This window comes from Piliocolobus tephrosceles, chromosome 4 (assembly GCF_002776525.5).
Source record: "Piliocolobus tephrosceles isolate RC106 chromosome 4, ASM277652v3, whole genome shotgun sequence".
NCBI lineage: Eukaryota > Metazoa > Chordata > Mammalia > Primates > Cercopithecidae > Piliocolobus > Piliocolobus tephrosceles.
In genome coordinates this window covers 803,143-813,223 of record NC_045437.1, presented here as the reverse complement: position 1 = coordinate 813,223, position 10,081 = coordinate 803,143, and the positions used below count along the sequence as shown (strand labels likewise).

Genomic DNA, 10,081 nt, shown 5'->3' with positions numbered 1-10,081 from the left:
GAGGATGAGGTCGGCTCTGTTATCCTTTGTGGGAATGAGAGTGGAGTCGGCTCTGTTATCCTTTGTGGGAACGAGGATGGGGTGGGCTCTGTTATCCAAAAGCAGCTGTAGCTCGTCAAGTCCCCCTTAGCGGATGTGAGAGGCCTCGTCCTAGAGGCACGTACGTGCAGAACCACAGCCTTAAGGACAGGTGGGAGCCCTGGAGGGTCCTGACAGCCACTGATGTGAGTGCCATGGAACCTCACCAGAGACAGCAAGGAAGGACCCCCCATTTCCATCGGCCTCCAGCAAGGCTCTTAGTCCAAATCCACCAAGACACTTACCATTAAAATAATCTCCAATTTGAATGTTTGTATTACAGTATTTCATGCTTTTTGGCTTCTCTGATTCTGGTGCGCAAAACTATTTACAATTTCCCTGGAAAATTCTGCAGAACAAAGGAAAACAAACCTTCCCCCTTCGGCTGCCGAGGGCTGGCCATCACCGCCAGTGAATTCCAGCTCTGCGCAGGACAGGATCGAACAAACCCAATTTCTTTAACGCCAGTGTGAAAGGTTGCCAGACGGTGCCCTGCCAAGTATTTGCCAACATGAAAGCAAATTAAAGCTCCCATCAGCCAGCATGGGTGCAGCTCACTGTGAGTGGATCAGACCGTGGTCTCTGCAAGGTTCCTGTCCCAGCATGTCCAGGCTTCACAGCCCAGAGGCGGCCGCCAGAGCAGCGGTGCTGACCCAGGTCAGCACCATGTGTTCCTCCAGGCCAGCACCATGAGCTCTGCCCCATGCTGGGAAGTGTCCGGCACGTGGGGGGATCCTGCTACCTCGGCAGACCCCTCACACACCGCACCTTCTGCTCCCTATGGTTCCAGCGTTAACCCAGTAGCCCCGTGGGAAGGGCTCCTCCAGGGACAGCTGATGGTCATCATCTGTGACAGACAATGGCTCAGGTGGCAGGGACTGAAAGCTCTGGAGCCCTTGGAACTGATTAGGGGTCCTGGGCTCGGGACCCCTCCCCATGTTCAGGAAGGCAAGTCCAACAGGAGAGGGGCCACAGGCTGGCAAGACCTGTGAGAGGACAGAGCCACATGAACCCTCCAGCATGAGTGCCCCAGGACGTAGCCCAGGCCCCCTCGGGTTCCACACAGACAGGCAGATCCGTAGTCCCACTGGGAGCAGCCCACCCTGAAATGCCGGCAGTGGCATGAGCAGGCAGGACCACCCCCAAACGCTGACCTCACCCGAGCAGGGGCTCCTGCTTCCTCCTGCTTCCTGATGCTCCTGAGGTTTCCCCAACTCCCTGGGGGTGTCATGGGCCTTTCTTCATAACCCAGGGACTTTCTGATGCAGGCATCTGTCTGAGAGCCCTGCAGGAAGGATACAGGGCTCAGCCTTTAGAGCTCCAGGGACCCAGTGACTTAGCAGGTAGCTGTCTACAAATTCTGGGGTAGGCTGGGCAACTCCAAACTCAGGTATGTCTGGCCTCAAGAACTGCTGCTTCCGTAAAGTGTGGCTTTGCCAACTCAAGAACAGCAGCCAGGAGGCCAGAGGCTTCCTCTCTACAGGAAGCAGGGCGGACCCCCTCCTACCCTATGGCCTCTGCTCCCACCACACCTGGCCACACCGGGGAGGCTGTGGGCATTGCCAACCAGTGAAAGCTTGCTGACAGCTCAGACGACTGTGCGGTACAGGTTGGGCCCACAGCATCTTGGCGCGAGCTCACGGCCTCACGCACCCCTCTGGCTTGGAGCACCCTGGCACTTGGGGAAAAGCCCAGCAAGGGGCTTGGCCACACCGGGCTGCCCTCCAGGTGGCCCTCGCTGCCCGGCCTTACGGAGCGTGGAGCTGTCCCTTGTCTTTCCTCGTGGGACCACAAGGGGAAGCAGGCGGCCCAGGTACGAGGGATGTGGCCAGGCTGTGAGTGTCAGCACTGGGTCTGGAGCCGGGTCCAGAGGCTGGGAGCCACCCCGCAAGCCGCCTCTGCTAACCATGGGGTGACAGAAACCTGATGCTGATGACGGGGCCCAGCCGCATGTAAAACGGCCACACAGTGGCTCCCAACTGTGGTCTTTGGCCAGGACATCGTTCACAGTCTCTGTCTAACACTTCAGCTCATTCAGCAGCAAAACGGGCAGTTTTAGCTTGAGGAAGCTGTTTCGCAAGTCCCGGGGTGACAGCTGCCCCAGATGCAGCTGCGGTCTTGTGGGCTCTTTCTTCGGCCTTGTCTGTGAAACCCCCAGCTCCAGCCTGAGGCTCTGCAGCAGGGACGCTCTGCGCTCCAGAGCCTCCATCCAGACACTTGCCTGGTCCATGCGCAGGGCTTCTCAGGATGCACTTCACAGACACAGGGACCAACATAAAGTGAGGTGGCTGCCAGTGAGTGTGCACACCTGCACTGTCCAGGCACAGTGACCTGGGAGGGCAGGACCATGCCACCGGCCAGCCTCCGGCCTCCACCATGGGCAACACAGATCCACTGGCCCAGCCTCATGGCCGGGCGCCGGCAGCATCCTCTCCCAGTCAGCACCCTGGAGCCCCTGCTGCAGGACAGGGGATGCTTGTAGCTTGGTGGAGAGCTTGGGGGCACACAGGGCCCTCGGTGGCCCCAGGACCCAGGCTGGCGCAGAAACTACATACATGGTGTCCAGTCTGTCCCATGGCTCTCAGGTGCTGGGCATCAGGTGCCATCGGCTGCGTGCCCAGAGGTGACCTCGACGCCCCCCACAACAAGGGGAGATGGCCAGGTGGCCTGGCAACTCCCTTCCACTCCCTCTGTGCCTGAGCCTCTGTGCACGTCTGTGTCGGCCTCGCTACATGGCCGGGCCACATCCCAGGGTAGGAACACAGCTGCCTGTATCCAAGGGCCAGGCACGCAGAGGGCACCAAAAAGAAAGCAAAGGGTAGCCACGACACGCTGCAGCCGCCGCCGGCTCTGACGCAAGGCCCCACGTGGGCCTCAGCTGCATGAGGCCACAGGGTCCCAGAACACGGGTCACAGAAGACAGAAGGTTGGCCCTCAGTGTCTGTGCTAGAGGCATCCCCAAGTGCCCCTGCTCCCTTTGGAGGCTGCCGTTCTCCTGGACATCTTGGAGTGGCTTGCACCCTCAAATGCAGAGCTGGCTGGATCGGGCACCCACAACCTCTCCTTCTGTGTGGAATGTGGCCGAGCACCAAGCAGAGCATGGTCCACACGGCCTTGTCTCTGGGCACATGTGCACTGGCCCGAGTCTCTCCTGCAAATGTGTATCTTGTCCCCACCCTGTATCTCTGTGTTGATGCGGTAGCGTCCAGACTGTGCTCGAAGCCACGAAGAATTTCCCAGGATCTTCTACAAGAAACTGCTCCCCTGACCGGGAACTGGGCATTCCACTGCCACATCCAGCTCTCTGGCCCCACAGAGGACAGGTGAGCGGTGGCTTCTGGGTGGCCACGAGGCGCAGGGAAGGGGCAGCCCCACCCCTGCCTCTGGGGGAAGGCCAGCTGCAGTCCTTAGCACTGTGGCTGGCTCCAGTCTGAAGGCATCAAGCCATGTAATGGGGCTGAGCCCCCAGTTCCCGTGAGCAAGGCCGTGCTGAGGGCAGATGGAGTTTGCTGCGGGAAGCCAGAGGCCAGTGCAGGTGAAGGCCTGGGCCCTGGCCTGGAGCTCAGCCCTGGACACAGCCAGCACGCCTTGCAGCTGTGGTCCTCCCGGCTCCCATCTGGGAAACATGTACCATGTTAGCACATTCAGAAGGGCCATGGCACGGGGGTGGGACTGGCGAGTGCATCCTGCAAGTTGGGACCTGCCCTACACAGGCCAATCAGAGCCGTGCCCATGGCCTCCTGAAGATGTGGGCAGGAGCCCCCCATGCAGGCCAAGGCCACGGCCTCCTCAACACACAGGCTGGTCTGTCACGAGTGTTCACTCCAGTGTTGCCTCTGGAGTTACCCCAGTGCACCTTCCTCAGCGCTACTTCATGGAAGTCCGTGCTCTGTTCACAACAACATTCCAGTTAACAGTGACTCGTCTTTGGAACTGTTTTCTGCCAGCCTCAGGGAGCGCTGTGGAAACTAAAGCTATTCCGCAGACCAGATGGTGAGGGTGAGTGTGCAGGGGCAGCCTGTTCCCAGGACTGAAGCCATCCTCCCTGCAGTCACTACCACTTCTAAAAACAGCCACGCAAGTGCACTGCCACCATGCACCACTCCTCACCCACGCACGACCCCAGGGACTCCGGATCCCTCACAATCCGCTCTCCAGACCTTCATGGCACCATCACTAGCAATCCCATGGCTCTGGCCCTTCAGGGACACGCGGTGATGAAGCCGTGCGGGCCCCACCAAAAGCAAAGTGTGGCACTCCGCAGTTGCCAGGGAGAGCCACGTCAGGGGTACAGAGAAACACCTGTCTGGGAAAGTGCTGCTGCTTGTGTTTTCAGACACGTACAGAGGCAGGAGCCAGCGCTGCTCACAGAGAATTAATAATGGCCAATCTCATTTGTGTTATTTTGGGGGCTGGGGAGAGAGGGCAGGTTGGAGGTCTTTTTTTTTTTTTTCTTGAGATGGAGTCTAGCTCTGTCACCGGGGCTGGAGTGCAGTGGCCGGATCTCAGCTCACTGCAAGCTCCGCCTTCCGGGTTTCTGCCATTCTCCAGCCTCAGCCTCCCGAGTAGCTGGGACTACAGGCGCCCGCCACCTCGCCCGGCTCGTTTTTTCTATTTTTTTAGTAGAGACGGGGTTTCACCGTGTTAGCCAGGATGGTCTCGATCTCCTGACCTCATGATCCGCCTGTCTCGGCCTCCCAAAGTGCTGGGATTACAGGCGTGAGCCACCGCACCCGGCCCAGGTTGGAGGTCTTGGCTCTTAGTGCGCCCAATCTCCACAGGGTTCTCTGCCACTGTTCTGTGGCATCCAGGATGCCTCGCACAGAACCACCAGGTGGATTTTGGAGAAGGAAAGGAGCAAGTCCCCTCGCTGGCCCCAGCCAGGCATCACGAGGGGTGCCTTGGGTGACTCAGGACTGGCCCTCCTCAGTGGATACCACCTGGGAGGACAAGGATGATAGGCAAGGCTCTGGACTACACAAAGAAGGAAGAAAGTGAGAGCCAGAGGGACACTGGACTCAACACCTAACTTTTGGCCAGACACTTTGCTGTGGTGGCCACGGCTCTCCCAGACCTGGATAGGATCTGTCACAGGGGGCACGGCTGCCAGGTGAGAGGAACAGCAATGTGGCAGGAAGGGCACCTGGCCAGGTGAGGGCGCACCTGGGCCCAGGGGTCTCCATGCCAGGTGGGCGGAGTCACGGCCAGAGGCGGAAAATACAGAAAGGCAGCACTTTTGTCTGAAAGCTGAAATGTATTTAATTCACAGGATAGCCTTTGATTCTGAGTTTGTTCATTTTAACTCAAAAAGGAGCTTTTTTTTTTTTGAGATGGAGTCTCGCTCTGTCGCCCAGGCTGGAGTGCAGTGGCCGGATCTCAGCTCACTGCAAGCTCTGCCTCCCGGGTTTATGCCATTCTCCTGCCTCAGCCTCCCGAGTAGCTGGGACTACAGGCGTCCGCCACCTCACCCGGCTAGTTTTCTGTATTTTTTAGTAGACACGGGGTTTCACCATGTTAGCCAGGATGGTCTTGATCTAAAAAGGAGTTTTACTTTATGAAATGATGGCAAAATTAGAAGGTAGCAATCCAAGCAAGCCTCAACCCCCAAACTAGTCTCTAAAGAAAATGTCCCACTGTAGAGTGCCGGGTCTAAATGCCCAGAAGCAGCCCTCTCATTGACATCACAGCCACATGGGGAGCACGTGCATTTTCCAGAGCACACTGGCCTCCTGCCACGGCCCTGGGAGCCACACTTCATGGTGGGGGCACTGACTCAGGGATTTTAAGGTTCATGGTGCCACGCCTCCCAGGGAGAAGGCCCCAGGCCGGTGGGCCCATGGATAGGGACCGGCCAAAGCCCTGACCGTGAATGAGGTGAACACCCGCCCACCCCAGGTGCTCATATCACTGACTAATCATACTAGGAGAACCTGGCTGCTAAGTGGCACCATCCACTTACCAGCAAGCCCCTGTGCAAATATAACTGGCAAAGAGAGCCAGACTGGGGCAGGGACAGCTCCCTGGATGGCCTCACCCTGGTCTCCCTATCCCGGATGGAGGCTTACAGGACCACCCAAGTTACTGTACCTTAGAGCATGCTTCCTACCGTCATAGGCGTTAGATGGTCACTCTCAGGAAGCACCAACCCTAACTCTATTGCGTGTTAATTTCCAAGCAGACCTAAGCCCCTTCTCAAGACAGAGCTGCAGAAAATGTCTCCAAACACACCCAGAGCTTTTTTTAATCAACTGCCAGAAGAACATTTTTCCAAAAAAGAAACTGACTGTGTGTCCCGGCATGCTCTGTGTCTGGGGACCTGTGGGGACAGTGGGGGAGGAAGCAGGGGGCAAGTGTGGGCCCAGCCACCTGGTGGGCTTGTCTACACCGATCCTGTTCACACTGACACTGATGACCGCTGAATGTTAGCTTTCTCACGCTCAGCAAATTTGCACGTCTAATTTACCCCAGACCCTTCCAGGATGCCAGACCTGGACAGTTCTCTGCTCCTGGACATAGAACCTTCCTCACCCACACTCAGGGCCACCTGGGTCCTAAGCCAGCCTTGCAGTTTGGGTGGCCACAGCTGTGCAGATGTCCTTCTGTCTCCTGAGCCTCTAGCAGGCCTGTGGTCACACCCCCGCCCCCAGAGATGGGAGGCATCACGGCCTCTGACTCTGGCCTTGTTTGCTGAGGGAGCACTGAGGCTCTGGCCAGTGATGCCCCAGGCTGTAGCTCCCACTCCTCCTCCAGCTCCTCCAACCGGGGTACTGCATTCCCGCTCCCCAGGACCCCCAGCCCGGGATGTCTAGGTCCAGCCCCTCCCGCTCCCCCACCTCCTCCAGCCCGAAACATGGAGCCCCCACACCGCCCCCAGCCTAGGACAAGGAATTCCTATTCCTCCACCCACCACCCAGCACGGGACCCCCAGAAGTCCTGGAGGCTAGGGAGGGACGGGCTCTCCTGGCCGTTCGGTAAGTCGTACGGCCATGGCGGCCCACGTCTCGCCTGGCGGGTGGGCGCCAGGAACAGCTCTGACACCGCTCCCTGTCCCCGGGCGGGTGCGCAGCGCGACACAGCCGTCGCCCCGCCGCCTACCTGCTTGTCCCGCGCGCGCCGCTCCGTTTCCTCCGCTCCTTTGCGGCCGCTCGCGTACGCTGACGCCACGAAGCTGTCCCCTGCGGCCCAGGGACGGACGCGCGGGAAACCCGCACCGAGGAGGGAAAGAGACGCGCCGTGAGCCCCGCGGGCGCTGCGCCTTCGCTGTGTCCCCATCGCCCGGAGACCTCGCAGGGGCAGGCGTGCGGGTCCCGCGCGCTCCTGGAGACCCGCGGCCCCGTACCCCCATCGCTGGCTCCAGGGCAGGGCGCGAGAGGGCTCCTGGCTCCGAGGGTCCCGGCCGGGGTCGCCGCCCCCCGCCCCGCCCGTCCGCTCGCCCGCTCACCTTCCGGGCTCTCTCTCAGTTTGCGGGCGGCGGCGGCTGCGGCACAGCGGGGCGCGGGAAGAGGAAAACGACAGTGAGAGGCAGCCCCACGCACGCACGCCCGCCCGCCCTCCCGGCCCGCGGCTCACCGTGCTTGGACTGCAGTTTCCCCATCGCTGCCGCCGCGCCCCGCCGGGCCCGGCGCTCAGGTGCAAGGCTGAGTTCTGGAGCCGGGGCCGGGCGCCCGCGGGGGCCACATGTGCCGGGAGCAAGCTAGGGTTCCGGTAGGAAGTGAGGGAAGATGGCTCGACGCCGTGCCGGGCCGGGGGAGCCGGGGGCCGAGGGGCGGAGATGGAGGGCACCGGGCGCAGAGCGCGGGGACAGCAGCGGCGGCCGCCCAGCTCCCTCTGAGCGCGTGCGCCCGCGCCGGGGCTTTAACTGCAGCCCCCGCAGCGCCCCCGGCGGCCGCTGCCCGCAGCGCATCGGCCTCGACCCCCGCCCCCAGCCCGGAGCCCCCAACATCGACAAGGGCTGGGCCTGGCCACCCGTGATGGCGGTCAGGGGCTGCAGCAGAGCTTGGCGGGATGTCAGCTCCGACCCCTCACCAGGCTGTCCTGGGTCAAGACGTCCAATTCCAGAGAAGCCTGAGGGCCCCTACCTTTGAAGGGGAGGACCTGCCTCCCTTGGCTGCTTGAGAGGGGGTGGGGGTGTGGGCAGCCCAAAGTGGGGGGGTCTCCGTACAGGACTAGTTCCCGCCCTCTCTTGGCGCCCCAAATTGATGAAGAACCAGCGTTGGCTCCCCTGGCTGGAAGCGCCCTAAACCCCCTTACTTTGTCCTTGGTTTGGGCAAGGTCTCCTCCGACCTGTACCTTGAGGGTGTGGGAGCCTCCCAGGAGCCCTAAGCCTGGCCACCTGCGCTGCCTCCTCCACGTGTCCAATTCAGTGGCTTCAGCTCCCTCCCTGGCCTCATCTCAAGATCCTCCGGCTGGCTCTGGAAACCACTCCCTCAGGACCCTGCCCTGGACCCCCTCTCTGCCTCCTACCCTCCTGGGTACCTCGGGGCTCTCTTCCTTATTTACCTTCAGAGGAACCATCTTCCCTCACCTCCTCCTGGAACCCTAACTTGCTCCTGTTTCTGGGACATTTCTCCCTTCCCTACCCATGAATCTCCTCCCTGACATGCACTGTTGCATTGATACATTGTATCTTTCTAGCCTTTCAAGAGCTCAGCATTTTCCCCATGGGCTGTTGCCACGCCCACGTCTCCAACCTCAGTGGGTGACCCCACTGCCAGGGCATCTCCTGTCCCTGGTGGAGGAGCTCCGAGGCTGGCGGTGGGGGACCCCTCACCTGCCCAGCTCAGGTCCTGCCAGGCCTCCACTGAGCTGGCCCAGGTCCCACCCCATCTCTCTGTTCCCACTCCCCTGGCTGGAGCCCTGTCTGCCAGCTGAGCAGCACAGACTGCGGCTGCTCAGTGCTGACCTGCACCTCTGGAACTGATGTCCAGCGAAGCACTTTCAGGCTAATTACTGCCTCCCATTCTCAGACCACCCTCAGGGCAGATGCCGCCATCACTCGATTTTACAGAGGCCTAGGCTGCTCAGTGGCAAAACCGGAAGCTGAACCAGAGGCCAGCCCCCCACCCCAGCAGACCGCCGTGCTGGCTGTTTGCGGATAGCTGAGCTGCCCTGAGCCACCAACCCTGCTGGGAGTAGTCTTGCCAGCAAACCATTCTGAGCATCCTCGGAAGAACCCTAGTGGAGGAGCCACTTCCTGCAGGCAGATAGCTCTGGCACCTGGTAGCAGGGTTGCACCTGGCCAGGCCCTGCCTGGGATGGGCTCAGAGCGCCCTTGGGTGTAGCATCCAGGTGTCCAGCTTCAGGGCCAGGGCCATCCTCCCAGGCTCTTCCGGCCCCTCCTCTCTCCCTTGCACTACCCCATGTGGACTTTAACTCCCAGTTTGGAAAGTAATGATGTCACCTTCTGTGGTTTCAGGGTCCTAGTGAGTGTGTGAGAATAATAGTGTTACATGCTATGCAAAGTAGCACAGCCTGAGGATTACAGCCATTTCCATGCCTCTAAATCCTGCCCCTACTTGAGGACTGGTGAGCCATCCTGGGTGAAGATCTGCTAGTGGGCTCGTGACTCTTGTGTGGCTGGGAGCCTTGCCTCACACACTCATGGGCCCTCCTCCCAAGACCCTGAGAAGGTCTCACTGGGGGAGGTTGGCTATTGTGGGCCATTGTGTTCACTCCTCAGGTGGCTGAGCTCTGGTCCTGGCTAAATGCAGATGTCAGGAGGTCTGGGGAGGACATGTCCTGGGAGGGCAGGTGGAGCTGGGGGGCGTGGGTGGGCTGTCAGCTCAAAGGGCAACCCTAAATGGCCCCTACACCCCCAACGCCCACTGGACTCTTCCTCTTATGACCATTTCTCCTGAGTAGGGCAGAGCCCACCTGGGGTTGTTCCAGAGCTGGAGTTACCAGCTCCAGGCCCTGCAAAGCTCACCCCCATGCCAGTTCACAATTATCCAGTTCACTATTATCCTCACACGCTCACTAGGACCCTGAGACCACAGAAGATGAC

At 60.3% G+C, this 10,081-nt stretch overlaps 1 protein-coding gene across 2 annotated transcripts in view; it reads right to left on the bottom strand.

Annotated features, from left to right (window-relative positions):
* The window catches only part of NKD2 (NKD inhibitor of WNT signaling pathway 2), a 25,131-nt gene extending 17,240 nt beyond the window's left edge, over positions 1-7,891 (bottom strand). For both annotated transcript variants that reach the window (XM_023195037.2, XM_023195038.3), the window contains exons 1-3: positions 7,648-7,891; positions 7,520-7,555; positions 7,174-7,253 (exon numbers count right to left, since the gene is read on the bottom strand). In XM_023195037.2, the coding sequence (XP_023050805.2) occupies positions 7,174-7,253; positions 7,520-7,555; positions 7,648-7,672 (141 nt within the window). In that variant the 5' untranslated portion in view covers positions 7,673-7,891. The remainder of the gene's footprint in view (positions 1-7,173; positions 7,254-7,519; positions 7,556-7,647) is intronic.
* Positions 7,892-10,081: the final 2,190 nt, after the last annotated feature.